General features: G+C 41.4%; 1 protein-coding gene across 1 annotated transcript in view; it reads left to right on the plus strand.

Moving 5' to 3' along the window:
* Window positions 1-17134, plus strand: part of ALK (ALK receptor tyrosine kinase) — a 316153-nt gene that overhangs the window by 135991 nt on the left and 163028 nt on the right. The window contains exon 4 of the mRNA XM_075147934.1: window positions 11719-11920. Coding sequence (XP_075004035.1) covers window positions 11719-11920 — 202 coding nt within the window. The remainder of the gene's footprint in view (window positions 1-11718; window positions 11921-17134) is intronic.

Raw genomic sequence — 17134 nt, forward strand, 5'->3', positions numbered from 1 at the left:
ATCCATTGGTCTTCCTTGGTACACATTAAAGCATTTTTAGAAGGAGATGACAACACAATCTAGTGACAGATGATACTGGGAAGGTGGCAGTACTCAGTGCCTTTCTTTTGCTTCATTCTCAGGCCAAGACTGCTCCCAGGCCTTGGCATGTAACATGGCTTCAGGAATGGGGCAGCCAGCACTGGGAGAGCACCAAGTTAGGGACTACTCAGAGAAGCTGGATGCATTCAAATCCCTGGGACTGGGTAAACCCAAAGGTGCTGTAAAAGTAAGCTGAGGTTAGTGTCTAAAATCTATGAGAGATCATTGCAATTGAAGGAGTTCCTTGACAACCTGAAAAGACTAGCAGTATGTTCATTTCTATGAAGGGCAAGATGGAGGGCTTGGAGAACTACAGGCTGGTCTGCCTCATATCAGTCCTTAGAAAGAACGTGGAGCATGTCGTCTTGGACACCATTCCCAAACAGGTAGAGGACAAGAAAATAGTTGGGAATAGTCAGCATGGATTTGCCAAGGATAAATCATAGGTCACCAGCCTGATGGTCTTCTGTGTCAGATGACTGACTGTGTGAACAACAGAGGACCATGGAGGTACTTCACCTTGTCTTTAGTAAAGCTTTAGGCACCATGATCCCCAGCACTCTCATATGGGAGCTGAGGAGGTCTGGGTGAGTGAACTGCCTGTTGGGCAAGTTGAAAACTGTCTGGGCTGTTGGGCTCAGAGGCTAATAATACTTGGTGGCTTCATGCCCAGTGGCAGCCAACATGGAGCAGACCTGGCTCCAGAAGCCAGTATTGGGGCTGGTAGTGCTCAGTATCCTCATCTGTGACCTGCATGATAAGACACTGGTCAAATTTCTAGATGATCTTCAACTGAGAGAACAGGGGGCTTGGCTGATGCACTGAACGGCAGAGCTTTTCTCCAGAGGGACCTTGGTAAACTTGAGGATTGGGCTAATAGAAGCCTTGTGGAGCCACCAGAAGTGAGAAGCTCTGCCCCTGGGACAGGTTCTGCCAATGCAGCATCCCAGGCTGGGAAGCAGTGGCCTGAGTAGTCCTGCTGAAGAGGACCTGAGGATTACGGAGAACCCAACCCATCACAAATAGGGTAGGCTGCGGTTCAACCCAAAACAAGGTAAGAGGGAAGGCAGCCAGCACTGAGAGAAGTTATTATCTCAGCCTGCTTGGTGGTGGTAAGGCCACACCTGGGTTGCTGTGTCCACCCTTGGCTCCCTTTCCCAGGTCAAGGGGGATGTGGAGTAACTGGGAGAGCCTAGTGGGAGCTCCCTGTGTGTTCAGGGGCCCACAGGACATAGCCATGTAGAGAGATGGGTGGAGCTGGACTTGCTTAGACTGGAAAGAGGTGTCTGAGAGGTGAGCTAGCGGTGGCCTACAACCACCCAATGGAGAGATATGAAGACAGCAGAGCCAAATTCTTCTCAGCAGTAGCAGATGATACAAGAGGCGGTGGTGAGAGTTTGCTGTTTGGGAGGCCCAGGTTGGACTTCAGGGAAGACTTTCACCAGGAGGGGGGTGCAGTGTTAGAACAGGTTACCCAGACAGGTTGTCGAATCTCCATGCCTGGAGTCTTTTGAGACTTGGCTGAACAAAGCTACAGCTGCCCTCATCTAATGTTGGTGATGGTCCTGCTCAGAGCAGGACGTTGGATGGAGACCTGCAGAGGGGCCTTCCAGTTCATGTGGTTCAGTGATCCTGCTGTAGAACAGTGACAGCAGTGGGCAGGTTGTTTCCTTCCTTCTGCTGGAAGGCCTTCCAGAGGCCAGAGCTGAGACCAGATAGATGGAGTCCAGTCTATTGAGATCTGATCTCACCAGTTCATGTAGCCTTCATCTGAACGATCCTCCTTCCTTCACCTGTGCCACTATCTTTAGAGTAGAAAGGAGAATCTGTTTTATTTCATGAGCAAGGCAGATTAGGTAGAATTTTAATTAAAGAGCTAACTGCAAGAAGCAGATGAAACCAGCTCTTTCAAATGAATGTTGCCATCATAAATAATATTGTTGGCACTTGAGCAGTTCAGACTACTAATTCTATGTGATGCCTGATTTTACTGCATTAAGGAGGCAAGCCCCTCACTTTTGTGCTATCTTTTCCAATTTGAAAAATGGATTTTTAGAGTCCTGAGGTTTAATCAGTTAATGTTTGTACAATGTTTTGAATTTATAAAATGCTATCTAAATGTGAAGTTTAACTGTGTTGTTGGAGAACACTTTTTATAAGGGATCTGAAGGCCCAGAGAAAAGTCATTATGTGTAAGCTCCTGGACTCCTGTTCTCTTTCATTGATTGCCACGTCATTTTTCAGCATGTCTGTCCACGTTCAGAGAACCTCTAACCCATTGTCAGACCTAGGGGAAAGGGTTATTGTCCACTCACTTCTCTGCTTCTTGACAAGTGGTGTGTGGGTGAAGCTTGCTTTTTTCCTATACATGAATGTCAAGTGGGTTTTTTGAATCAGCAGGAGGAAAACCAGCAGCCAGTGCAGTTTTCGCAGGAGAGTAGAGTGGTCCTCAAAAAGTTTCTGACATCTGCATTTCTTTCCATCCTATAATTGGTGTACCAAGCCACTCTTCTCCCTTTTCATTCCTGCAACGATGACTTAGGAAAGCACAGAAAATATGAGGAAGCTCTGGAGCTAAAAGATGAGTGGAAAGGGGTCTGCCAGACAAAACTGGCATGCAGAACTGATAATTGATTACTGAAAGGCAGATTTGGGATAGAAGTGGCATGGAGACTAGAGATGGAGGAAGGATGGCTGAGCCTCAGGATGGGCAGGGATTTGGCGACAGATGCTTTATGCTATCAGGCATTCAACAAGCTCTGGATAGGATCATCACCTTTCCCAATACTTTTGCGGAGACTTGGCTGACTAATTGTCTCCAGGTACTGTGTGCATGGATGTACATGTATGTATGTAGAGGAGAGGCTGATAAGGACAGATTAAAATGTATGAGACATCAAAATACACCATCTCTTCAAGATGTATCTTATGTTATCTGTGGACCAATTTCATGATTCTCCAATGGTCTGAGTTATGACTCTTGCGCACTTAAAGCTGACGTGATGGCAGCCTCTATGTGATGAGTTTAATTCTGGCGCAGAATGAAAAAGGAGGAGGACTACACTAGCTAGTTTTAATTATGTGCCTCCTCTTGTGGCTTTTCTAATTCTTCAGGGGAATAACTCACATCACTTGCTATTTGTTTAATGTGGTCTCTGACATTACTGAACTGTGAGTTGTTGCAATACCCGTTCTGTTCCAGGCACGTTTCTATTCAGGTACTTGTACGTCAGAGTATTGTCAGACTTCTTAATTTTTAAGCTTTTAGCCTTCTGAATGTAATTGAATAAGCACACTCGAGAGCAAAGTGGCAACTGGAGGCACAGCATTAGGCTTCCTTTCACACCCTCCCCTTAACTACTGCGCACATTATGAAGTACTGAACAGGCGTTTGGCTTCTCTGTTTTTATTGGCAGAACCAGCTTCCTTTTAGCTTTCCCTTTAGGTCTGTCTGTCTGTGTTGCTCGTGATGACAGAAAATTCTCCTATCCTCTAGTATCAGAACAGAGATCTCAAAAGTAACTTACCATTCGCCTCTGTCAGCAGCAAAAGAGAAGATGCATATTGGTTAATCAGCTGTGCAAGGCTGAATTATTTAGACACTCTTTTGTCATTGTCGAGGAAAGATTTTAATTTCAGCATTGAATTTTAAGTTTTTAATTAACTAACTACTTTTTTCAGTTCAGTGCTTTTCAGCTGGGAGCAAACACTGCTGAGTCATTTAGGAATTGGGCTGTAACTGCATCTGGCTCTAGCTCCCATTATGGAGGGCAGTACCTGGAGCTTTTAATTGTTTTCTTCTTCCTTCTGGCTTTTTCCTTTTGAAAAACTGGGTGTAAAATGCTTTGTGAGAAAAACATCTTTTAATGTTTTCTATCTAAAGTAAGTAGTGTGATGGGATTCAGCTTTCCATATCGATATGCTAGCGATTATTGGAATTTAAACTGATAAATAGTAATAAAGTTTTATAATAGTGTTCCTTTAGACACTATGCCTGAGTTTAGGGAAGCAACAGGAGAAACCTGTAAAAGAGCTGCCTGAAGGTCACTGCTAGGAGACTGCTCCTTCTGTGTGTAAGGCTTCAGGGTTGCCTCTAAAAGAATAGGTAAATTAATAAGGAAAATATCTGGGACTGGAGTGTGAGAAAGGGGAGGACTCCTGTCTTTCCTAACTTCAAGTTATGTTTCTATAGCACTGCTGCAGTTCCCAAGGATCACAGTGAATACTGGTTGGTTGAGGGAGAAGGTTTTATATGAGTGAAGTCTCTGAATTTAAGAGAAGTCATATGGGGCAAATCAAATTTGCCTGATGCCTTAGTGAGAGGACAAAATTTGACTTTATTTTGCTTTGATGGACTATTGGCCCTCCTCTTTATGTTTAGGAAATGAAAAATACTTGAATAGGTGTCGTGGTTTAACCTGGCAGCAGCCAAATACCACGCAGCCGCTCGCTCACCCCCCCCGCCGGGTGGGATGGGGGAGAGAATCAGAAGGGTAAAAGTGAGAAAAACTTGTGGGTTGAGATAAAGACAGTTTAATAGGGAAAGCAAAAGCCGTGTACGCAAGCAAAGCAAAACAAGGAATTCATTCACTACTTCCATCGGCAGGCAGGTGTTCAGCCATCGCCAGGAAAGCAGGGCTCCATCACGCGTAACAGTTACTTGGGAAGACAAACGCCATCACTCTGAACGCCCCCTCTCCTTCTTCTTCACCCAGCCTTATATGCTGAGCATGACGTCACATGGTATGGAATAGCCTATTGGCCAGCTGGGCCAGCCGCCCTGGCCACACTCCCTCCCAGCCCCCTGCACATCTGGCAGGGCATGGGAAGATGAAAAGTCCTTGACTAGCGTAAACATCACCTAGCAACAACCAAAACACCAGTGTGTCACCAACACTATTCTCACACTACATCCAAAACACAGCACCACACCAGTTAATAGGAAGAAAATCAACTCCATCCCAGCCAAAACCAGGACAATAGGAGATAATTTTAAAGACCTTTGACTTGCAGATCTCAGCTCTGATACCAATCTTGGCCACATGCTGTTTGCAGTTGTTTAATGTCTGCCTTAACTTGTCCATTTGTGTAACGTATTACATGCCCACAAGAGTTAGTGTGAATTCATTAGCGTTTCTAAATTGCTCTTGCATCATCTAGAGAAACGTGCTCAATACCTGATAGGTATTAGAAGTGAAATCCTGGTTCTATTTAAGCTAATAGCAAGAACTCTGATGGACTTCAAAAGAGGTAAGATATAATCCAATTACCATAATTAGATTGTTAAGAATTGTTCAGCTCCAAATTTTGTAATAATTCAAAGGCTGTTACCTTTGTGAATTTTAAGTCAGATGCAAGTATAGCATGTGGCAAATCTTCTGGTGCTTATGCAGTTGCATTGCACTCAGCACTGGAGACTATTCGCATTCTTAGTGTTCAGCACATTTCGGAGTCTTGATGAGGCAATTAAAAAATTCATATAAATAAGCCTAGAAAAAGGCTTTTCTTAATGTTGTCACTCAGGTAGTGCCCAATTCTTCCATGGCTTTTACCAGCTGAGCTCCTGCTATGAGAGTTTTTCTTGAATAGTTAATTTGGAAATTGAGTGTAAAATGAAGAATCCAAAGACCATCTCTGTGGGATGTTTTGTGATACTAGTGGAAATGTTCTCTCCAGTCAGCATCTCCAAAGACCATAAAACTTGATTTAAATTTTTTTTTCTACTGTACAGTCCCCAACAGACATTGACTGTTAATAGTTTTTACAGCTCTAATTTAATCTGGTAGAGTATTGAACTTGTACGTGAAAGGTAATAAAATCCTTTTAGTAGGAAGATGGAGTTTATGTTCAGAATAACAATCTATCAGTTTTGCAAAGGATTGTTAAATTGCTGCTTTATAACTGTGATCAGATTAAGTGAGCCTAGCTGTGTTTTGAGCCTTGCTTTTCAAGAAAGTAAGTTAAAATAACAAAACTATGGTCTTTGGTAATTAGGGAAGAAATCTGCTTGAATTGGCATGGGGACACTTTAATTTGTATCAGATTTCTGGATGTCTGCAGTGTGTGTATTATTGGCTTGGGTGTGTTGCTAAATATTATTTTCAAATAACGTGAACTTTCCTCTTCATGAATTCTAATGCATGCCACTTTTGTAACTGATTTTTATGTCCCATTGCCCTGTTTGATGTCATGTCTTTAGGATCTTATTTGATTGTGTGATATTGGGTATACGAGAACATCTCATGCTGGAAATCCTAGACCTCAGGTGCAAGTTGAGGAGTTGCCTCCATGTGTTTGTTCCAGAAGAGCTGGTTGACATTTTCTGCAGTGAACGCTTTCCTGGAGAACCTTATTTTCCCCTGTAACTTCTCAGGCTGCTGTCTTTTTGGGCTGCAGCCATCTTTCCTAGACTGCCGCCTCGGAAGGGTCAAAGGATGCAATAGGGTGCACTGACCTCGCTGAGCATCATGAGGTTGTTTAGCAGAAGAACCTGACCTGGCTCTTTACTGCGTTTACCCTGAGACTGACTAGGAAGGATCTAGTGTATTTTGGGTAGTTATCAGATGTCCAGCTTTTAAAGGGGCTAGTAATAGGATACTAAGTTTGCCCAGTTCCTAGGGCCAAGCGATGGCTCTGTCTTTTGGACATCTCAGGGTTGCCTGAGCGTTCTCACTGGCATGAGTTTCAGATGTTTTATGCATCTGTATCAGAGAAGGATGTTAGGCCAAAGATCGCAGGAACGGTCGTCTTTGCTGGTGTGGTTTTGAGTCTTACCAGTCTATACCACTTCATTTGAAAGCTTCTTTGGACAGGTGCTTTATTCATAGTGTATCTGTACATGCATAGTACATTAGCATCAGTTTTCTTCTTTACAAATATCTCTGTTACCTCGTTAGTTCTGAACAGCGCAACTTGAAGCTGTCTTCATCATCTCAAAAACATCTTGCTACTAAGCTGATAAGCCATCCTTCGCTTTTAGTGACATGAATGTTAAAATGTTGTAAACAAGCTTCCAAAGGATCAACAGCAATTTTTTTCATGCAGGATATGTTAATTTGTCTTGTAATATTCCTTTTATGTCAAGTGCAGTAATTCCCTGTGCTTCAGCATAAATATCTTTTCATGTGTGTTATTCTGAAGTGACAGCAAGTTGCCAGAGTTGTTACAAGACACAACGCATGAGGATCAGGAAAACCATTGCGTTGTGACTGCAGGTATTAAAAATGTAGGGAAAAATATGACTAGAAGCTGAGTACTACTGGTAGGTTTCTCACAGGGTTTGTGAGTGTTTAGGGGGAATGTGGAAAATAAAGTATTTGCCATTTACACTAGCTGTTTCTGAAACACTGTAGAGCAATATCAGCTCGTAAGGGTTTCAGTCACAAAATGCAAACACAGGTGTATTTGGTGTAAAAGACTGAATGCTGTTCCCACTGCAACCACATGGTTCTGCGTGACGGTGATGAATGAGCTCAGGACCCAGGAAGTGCTAAGTGCCTGGGTCTGTGGCTGTATATCTAGTTACAATGTGATTATTTTAACTGCATCTCTTTAATATCAGCATTGTGCTGTGCCGCCAGAGTCCAATTTAAAACCTGTAGCGGAAGACTCTTGAAATGACTCATTGGTGAACATCTTTCTGAAAAGCGAATAGACCCTTCAGAGTCCTGAGCAGTAGAACATGACACTGGCAGCATGTACCGTGAAGTGGCCTTTCATCTCAGCTTATATCCCTTGACATCTGAATAGCAGCAGAAGTTTGTTTGAAGCTACAGTGCTTTTTCTAACTATTCACCCGGGAAGATCCTAAGAGCCTTATTAGAGCTGTGAGCTAATAGGAGAAAATAAGTGCAAGGAAATTATAGCTGGAACCTTAGAGTCTTACAGGTCTACACAATGATCTCAGAGTGTGCCACATGGATTCCCTCCCATCAGAGAGAAATGCAAGTGAACACGTAGCTTCTAATTTTGCCCAGAAAGTCCATTGGTGTGAAACAGAATATGCTGCTGTCCCTTGGCATGGAGGGGGAATCAATCTCCATGTGATCTTTTAACTCTTTCTAAGTAGCAGTCTCTAATCTGATCCTGGAAATGGTGCTCATATTGATCCCGTGGGAGGCTGTCGCATGAAACAGTGGCAAGCAGTGACTGAGAGATTGTGCCTTTCAGGGAAGAGAGGAGTATGAGGATTTGTGTTCAACATGTATCATTTCTCACTTCAGACACGTTAATTACTCCTTTGTGGGGTTTCACGCCATTGATTTCAGTAGCGTAAGTCCTGTCAACTTTAATGAAAGAGGATTTGGGCCTCTGTCAGCAAGTTGTTGTCTTTGTGTATGTGTGTGTATGTATGCAGTTGATTCAGATATGTCGTGTATGCTTTGGAGACAGCAAATTCATGAAATTGGGTTTGTCTGAATTGGTGTTTTGAGTCTATTTTGTATGTGGAAAAGAGTATGTGCGATGCAAATGTACACTATAGGTGTCAGGCCCGGTTACTATAGGAACTCACTGGTCTGCTCCGTAAGAAGCAGATCTAACTCGTAGTGCGTGAACAGGAATCTTCAAATTCTGCTGTGTAACAAAGCCTCTGCGCTTTCTGTGTGGTTTCATAGCAAGTACTCCCCATTTCAACTTTGGAAATGGTTCCAATAACAGCAGAGCAAATGCGGCTCTGATAGTTCTTTCCTTAGCACTTAAGGACTAGACGAGCAGTAAGAGCAAAAGGAGAACATCTCAGCAGACAGGGAAGTCACCCGTGAGATGGCTGGGCTTTCAAAAGCAAGAACAAAGTTATGTTTATCCTCTCCTTTTTTCAAATAAAATAAAATCTTTAAAAAAATTTAAAAAATAATAAAAAAAAGGTAATCTGTCATAGCTCATAGTATTTGCCTAGGTAGGTGATCTCCCCAAAAGTACGCACTAGGAGGACATTTCTGACAAAACTGCGTATCAGTGGTGAGGCCAACACAGTGTAATAGCCATGTCCTTCGGAGTGATTTTCTAGGCACCGCTTCCCAGCAGCGCGGTGTGGGGCTGTTCCTCCTAGTATCCTGGGAGAGTGTGTCGGGGTAGACCCCACCATGGTAAAATTGTATTCCTTTTAGTAATATAATTTTGTAGGTAGAACTGGCCATGTGATGAGAATAAGCCACAACTGCAGAGTGTGAGCCCTGTAAATAGGGAGTAGAAATATAAAAGCCAAAACAAAAGAGGTTAGAGACTATCTCAAAAATTTGCTGTAGCAGCTAGCCTTGTCTACTACTAGACTTCACTGACGTTTCAAACCTGGCCTCAAGTCAGGGCATAAGAGGGACTATCCTTGGAAGCTCTCTTTATTTAGAACCACTGTGAGAAAAGAAGGAATGAGAGCTGCCTTTGTTTGTTTGTTATTTTTAAAATCTGACTCCCTGTTGCAAGGCAGTAAGATGAGTAAATGGCTCTTGCACCTGGCAAGTTACCATCAGCAATTATTGCAACGCTTAGTGTCTTTCTGCCACCAGCAGAAGTCTCTTTGCTCCCTTTCACATCACAGATTTCAGTGTTCTTATGGGGATGGTACAATTAAAGCTACAAGATTTAGTGCTCTAATTCCCTTTTGTTTGCAACAAAAGGGAGAGACAGGGAAGGATGATACATGTGGCTGGGTTTTTGTTTTTATTTTACTGACCAGCAAAAATACTGTGTATATATAACTGTGACAATAACTGAGTTTATTTAAACTCATCAAACCATTCTGTTAGTAACTGGATTAAAGGCTGTTATTTCACATAAAGGAATCTTGTTATTAAAAATGCTGTGACTACATTTCACTCCTCTCTGTTTACAAACCTCAACATCAGAGCAGGCTGTACCTTATGTATTTCTGCGTGTTTCTTTCAGTACAAATGTTTTCTAGTTTATATATGTTATTAACATGATGCCAATGTCAAGAAAACTGTTTTCGACAAGTCTGTCAAAAATGCTGCTTATGATAAATGTGTGTACGGGAGGGAAACGTGGTGGTTGACAGGAATCCAGGTTTCATTTTTAGCCCTTCCATTATTACCCTGTGTGTGATCTGAGATGAACTGCCAAATAAGACTTTTTCAAAGGGGACATCTGTGAGCACGAGTGCAATTCTCCTGTTCTAAACTGGCATCTGACAGTGAGATATTCAAATCTGAGCTCTTGACCCTCAGTTCAGTGGAGAGAAATGGGAACCACCAAAGGACAATTCACCAGATCCATTTTAGGCTGAGGTGAACTACCACAGTAGCTCAGAGCAGCTAGTTTGCATCTTGTGGTCCACAGCTTAGACACCGAGGTGAAGGCGAGCAGGATCCATTCGTGGCCCCTCCACAGGATTTCTTAGACACCCTGGATCTTCACTGAGCCATGCTCAGTGATGTGGAAGATTATTCCTCTGAAGATTCAACCTTGATATTTTCAAAAACAAACTGCTGCTCCTGCTAAAATTCATGCACGCTTAAAAAGAGGTTTAAATTACAGCCCAGTTGAGCTTTATTTTCTCTCTCTGTGAAATTAAACTGTTCATCAGATCTGCATGTTTTAAGTATTAACGGACAGGCTTTATTAATGGATGCTCCAGGAAATGAAATCTCGTTGTCTTGATTATCTGACTAGTCTTGCTGTGGAATATTACAATTTTTCTTGCTTCAAGGGTTGGTCCCTTTCATTTACCTAACTGCACCTTTCATTTACCAACTACACACCCCAGTGTGCTTGCTCTGTGGACAAATTGGTAAATTGGTCAGCTGCCAAAAGGGAGTAGTTTGACTTACCTGAAATGAGCAACAGTGTGATGAAAATACATTACCTCTGTCCCACTGGATAAGCCTCAGATTGTATTGAAATAGAATTAGGCCAAGGGAGTCAATGTACTGGATAATAATGAAATGTTTAATGTGGATTAGCTGCATATAAAATTAATACATTAGAATGAATTGCTGAAGAAATAAAATTATGTCAGGCCTTTATCCTGACCCTAATGACTTAAAAATGCTGCATTCTTCTGTTTATAGAAAAGCAAAAGTAAAGCTATTGAATTTGTGTTCTTTGTTTGGGTGAGAGAAATAGATATAAAGTATTATTGAAGAAAAAAAAAATGTATATCAGGGCTGTCAAATCAGGGTCGCACTGAACCAAGGCCATAATGTTTGGGTCTGGACCGCACCTGAGAGGTTACAGAGATGGGGATGAAGTCCAGGAAGAATAGGTACATGAAAGCAAGAATCAAAACTTAAAACTCCTTAATCACCTGCCTGGGCTTAACTTTGGAAGTCTCTTGGTTGATTGAGTTTTATTGTTACTGTTTGTTATTTTCCCCTGCCTTTAATATTTATGGCTTTTTCCACTTTATGCCTTTTCTTACGGGAGTTAAATCTAAATGTAATCTTTGTTTTGGACCATCCAAAGGTGAGCTGAAATGTTGCCTGCCTGGGAAGATCTTGATGGGTTTAATACAAAATGGGCAAACTTTCCAAACTAGTTGGCAAAGATAATCTTTGGCTGGGAGGTATGGAGGGGCTGCAGAGTGAGCTGCAGCATAAAAATAACAGGTATTCCTCTGCACTCTGTGAGGCTTTTTGGGTTTTTTTTGTTCTTAAAGCTTTCTTGTTGCCTCATCTGTTCTAGGTTCATTTCTGTTTCTTAATGCATCAGAGAGGCCAAGCCCCATCATCGTGAGCCCTTGGCTGAGAAGCAGCAGTGACCAATGCGTAGTTCAAGTGGCTGTTTATAAGTTTTACCAGCAGAGTGGAGAATATATTGCTCGTGTCCTTCCCATTGACGAAAGCAGCAGTGAAATCTTATCAGTGGAGAGTCCAGAGAAACATGGGTAAGTCTTCTCCTCTCATTTGACTCACAGCTTGAGTTGAGAAGAATCACATGATTGTGTAGCAATACAGCCACAAAATGCATGCTGCGCATCTACCAAGGGGAGCAGGATACCGCACCGAGTAGATGTTTGTTTTGCATGGGTCTAAGTTATTGTAGAAGCTGGAGATTGGTGCTTATTTTATTACACAAAGCATCAGCAAACTACTGGATCCGTGTAACAGTGAGTCTCTGAGTCGACATCATCTTTATTCTCAGTGCTTGCAAGTACAGACAAGTGTGGATACTCATCCTAAGTTTAAAGCTTTTCTGTCTAATTCACTCTATCTGGTTTCTTTTTATTACTTCTTTACCCAAGTATACTATTGGGCTTAGAATATCTACTGAGTCTTTGCAGTTTCATGTGTCTGCATACATTTTAAGTTTTGTCTTGCATTTGTGTTTTTTTAAATGCTGTCTCTTGTCAATAAAGCAGTTCAGAGCAACTGTCAGAGGAGGAAAACTTTTGATCTTTCAAGGATGCAACTGTTTGAAATGTTTTATCCTCTTTGTGTAATTAATCTTAGTTGTTGATGATGTTTTAATTTGTCAGACTTTCTGTGCGTTCTTTGTGGTGGTTTAACCCCAGCCAGCAACTAAGCACCACACAGCCACTCGCTCACTCCCCCCACCAGTGGGATGGGGGTAGAGAATTGGAAGGGTAAAAGCGAGAAAACTTGTGGGTTGAGATAAGAACAGTTTAATAATTGAAATAAAATAAAATAATAATAATAAACTGTAATGAAAAGGAAAATAACAAAGAGAGAGAAATAAAACCCGAGGAAGACATGTGATGCAAATGAACAGTTGCTCACCACCAACCGACTGACACCCAGCCAGTCCCCCAGCAGCGGCCCCCCCGCCAACCTTCCCCCTAGTTTTATTGCTGAGCATGACGTCATATGGTATGGAATACCCCTTTGGTCAGTCGGGATCAGCTGCCCCAGCTGTGTCCTCTCCCAACTTCTTGTGCACCCCCAGCCTGCTCGCTGGTGGGGTGGGGTGAGAAGCAGAAAAGGCCTTGGCTCTGTGTAAGCACTGCTCAGCAGTAACGAAAACATCCCTGTGTTATCAACACTCTTTTCAGCACAAATCCAAAACATAGCCCTGTACTAGCTACTATGGAGAAAATTAACTCTACCCCAGGCAAAACCAGCACAGGTTAGCAGCAAAACAGCAGGAGCTGAACACAGTAAATATTTCAAAATGCTATAGTAGTAGAGTAACTTAGAATTGAATTTGGATATATGTGAGGCTAAGGTTCTACCTGTTCTATATACTGATTTTTTTTATATATTTATTTTTTACTTCTGCTGTGAAATGTGTGTTAAGAAGCATAATTTTTACTAAGCATCTCAAATGTTCTTTGTTTTGATGTGATAGATTAGAGAGTTTCTAATAGCAAGTCCTGCTGGCTTGTGCTTGTAACAAGATGTGATTATCTGATTACTGTCTACAGCAAATTCTATATTTTCCAGTAGCAAAAGGAGAATCTGCAATAAACCTTACAGGAGATAACCTGACTCATAGAAACAGTTTGAGTAGTAATTCTCGTATAACACATGGCCTATAAAAGTGAGGAGGAGAGCTTGTGTATGGATCTAGATCATACTTAGTTCCAGCAACATCATCCAAATTGTAAATTACTGTTGATGTCTGGGGAAAGGTAATTAGGGGAGCTGCAGCAGCTGTCTTCTTCCTTAGCTCTTTGCAAATGCTGTGCTCTATGTCACAGCTAATAAACATGCTTTGTGCGAAGTGCCTCCTGCATTGGCAATGCCGCTGTTCCTTGGCACTTGCAGGGAGTACTGCTGTGTGTAAAATGCTTTGCTGTGCTGCATGGCGGAGCTCTAGCTTGGATCTGTGGGCAGGCAGAACTCACCAGGAGCACAGGCAAGTGCCAAATGTAAGCAGCCTTGAAGGGAAGGGAAAGATTACTTTAAGTACGATAACAGATGCCTACCTTTGCCGTCTGCTGGAGACAATATGGACTACTCAGCTGTGCGTTGCAGTTGCAGATGGAGATTGTCACCCCAAAGAGGGTCTGTGCTTTTAAAGAAGGTGGTTTTAGTTACAGCTTGGCTGTCCCATACTCTAGCAAGAAGTGTAGCTTGCTCCCCAACAGTATTTCTGTGGCATGCAGGGTAGTAAGGATGTGCCTGTGGCTTTCATGGTTTTGTATGGCTGACTCCTTGGTACTGTGTGTGCTATAAAACTTTGCAGTTGGAGCAACCGGCTGGTTCATTTCTCCCCCTCTGGTCTTGTTTCTTCACTGTGAGAGGTAGTAGCTCTTCCCCCAGCTCAGCAATGCAGAAAGGCTCTGATATTGTGCCCGCATAAACGTCACATAGGGATAGTTAAGTATCTACCCACAGACTGCAGCCGCAGATGATAGGATAGCCGGGTTTTTTATCATTTGCCCTGAACCTTCATTCCAGAATTCATGAGTGCTCCTCTGCCTTTTATCTGGAGCGATAATATTTGATTATCCCAGCTTTGATAACAAAACATGCAAATCTCACTTTTGTAAAAATCTTCTTTTCTTTAAATAGGAATCAAGAATAGCTGATCGGAAGTCAAGAATAATTCAATAAAGTTCTTAAATGAACTAGCAATCCTACAGTGGAAATCTGTTCTGTTTAATATTTTATTTTGTCTTGGAAATTGCAAAGTATTGTATTGTTTTGTAATGAATTCTTTGACCGTGCTATAACCAAATGATTTCTAAAATTTTATAAGGATTTTAGCTCTGGGCACAAGGTAATTGAATTCCTCAGTGAAGAGCCTGTGCTAGAAATAAAAACACTTTAAAGTTTCACAGGTGACACTTCTTTGATTCTATGCGCTTTATATATTGTTTTGCAAACAAGAGGTGTAAAGTGTGTGTAGTCCCCAGTGACTTGTATGTGCAGTAGTGAGTCCATGCCATTGCTTAAAATCAAGCTCATAGCAGGAAGAGTATGTTTTAGTGAAACAAATGCACCTGAAGGGTGGTAAACCAATAAATTAATTCCAGGGTGGATTTTCTCATATCTTGAGCTATGCACAGTGTCAGTATCTTTTTACCCTTATTTTTTTTCTTTTTAAACCACATAACCTGAATTACATATATTAATATCTTACAAGGTCTTCACAGTTCACCTACATTTACAAGAGAAAAAAGTAGATGCTGTCAGGTATTACTATTTTATTCAGGGTGAAACCAGGCAAGCAAAGGTTTCGGTTGACAGCACTTGGAGCTGATTTTAAGTAGAATATATGTAAAGCTATGAAATGTTATTAGTCAGGTAGAGACAGCATAGCACCCAATATTTATTTGTTACTAGGGTTCAACTGTGTTGTCTTTGTGTGCAAAATACCAGGTGTGATTTTGATGGATACTCAGCACGCATAAAGACTCAAAGGCAGAACTAGTGATGTTCTGTTTGCTCCTCTGGTCTTCTCTCTCTAGAGAAAAATAGCCCAAGCCTGTGGACTAGAGTTGTACCAATTCCATAATGAGGCATTTCATTACAGAAATTTTGTGTGGAAGACACATATTTGTTTTATTTTCTTACTTGACATATTTCACTGCAGCTGATCTATTGTGTGTAGGAAGAAAGCTAGCTAATTTAAGATACGTTACATAGCAGTGGGATAGGGCAGATGGAAGAGACAGCAGTGATAGCTGCGAATGGTTCCTGAGTGATGAAACACCAGAGGCTGGCAAAGGGATGCTTGTTTTGTATTATACAGAAACTTTGCCAAATACAATAATAACTTTTCTACATAACATTTGCAACAATGCTTACCACTCAGAAGATAATTATGTCCTTGTTTATCAGTTCAACAGAATTGTATACCTTTTTATTTTTTTTTAAAGAGCAGAAAGATCTTACTCTCTATTTAATCTATGGGTTTTGGAACACCTTTGGTTAGACCTTCTCTAATTTAGTTCCTAAGCAATCAGTAGAATTCCTCTATGGGGAACAACACATTATTATATTCTGTTAGAATTAGATTTGTTGCATGATAGAGTTGCTAGATGATCTGACTTTGGGGATGTGTTTTTGATATGGTTAGTCTCTTCTGGCATCCCTTGCAATTCTGTTGTGTTTTACAAGCACCTGCAAATGATACAGGAAGAGAATCAGTGCAGTGCTATCGATCCTTTGTAATGGCAAAAGAATTGTTATAATTCCTGCCATGGAGCACAGCACTTTCTGATTTATCCCAAATACCTCTAGATGTGGGTACTGTCTTTTGCTCCCATGATGCTGTATGCAATCCTTTCTTGTTGCTATTTAATGGACTTCCTTTTTTGTGTTACTGGAGGTGAGGAGGCAGCAAGTACGTTTACGCAGCATATTGGTTATTTAGCAAAGCAGAGTTACTTTCACAATTTGAATGTGGCCTTCTGGGTGCTTGTCAGGCTGTCACTGTGGCCACTGATTTCATTTCACCTCTGATTTGTTTTCCCATCTGTTAAATTTATAATTATAAAGCTAGTAAGATTGTAAATGTGCTTAGTAGAGTGGGGAAAACACAAAGGAGAACTTGTCAACAAGGTCAGAATTTGTAATACAGGATTGAGTTTTATTTCTTTTGATCTTTGCATTTTGGAGAAGTTGGGCAAGGACAAAAATAGCGTTGTTCATTTTAACTAGCGTTATTATTTTACATCTCTACCTGCACTATTAATGGTAAATTGCAGTATTACATACTATATATCAAACCAAACTTTTTAATAAGCCCATAGCAAATGACAGCATAACTTCAATTTGGTCTTTCATTGCAGACCTCCCTTATCACTAATTCCATAATCATGTTATTGCCCCAAAAAATAAAGTAACAGGTGGATCTTAATACTGTTCACGAGTGAAGGTGATTGAGGCCTCCCTGAAGAGGGGAGGTGGGGAAGATCCTCAGATCAGCTACTTCAGCAGGAATTCCAGGATGCCAGTGTTGTTCAGTGTTTGTAGATTCAAAAGATAAGATTTGGACTACTGAATTGAGTTCACTTCTGACATCTAGCCCACATTTCCTGCATGAGCTGGACACACTGCCTGTTCTGTCGTGTTCCTGCTTTTTCTCTATAGAAAAGAGCAGGGTAGTTTCTCTTAGATATTTTTCTGTGTCTTTTTAGATTGTAATTGCTTTATGTTAGTAGGACTTTGTCTCTTCCTACAAGTCCTTG

This window comes from Calonectris borealis, chromosome 3, assembly GCF_964195595.1.
Source record: "Calonectris borealis chromosome 3, bCalBor7.hap1.2, whole genome shotgun sequence".
NCBI lineage: Eukaryota > Metazoa > Chordata > Aves > Procellariiformes > Procellariidae > Calonectris > Calonectris borealis.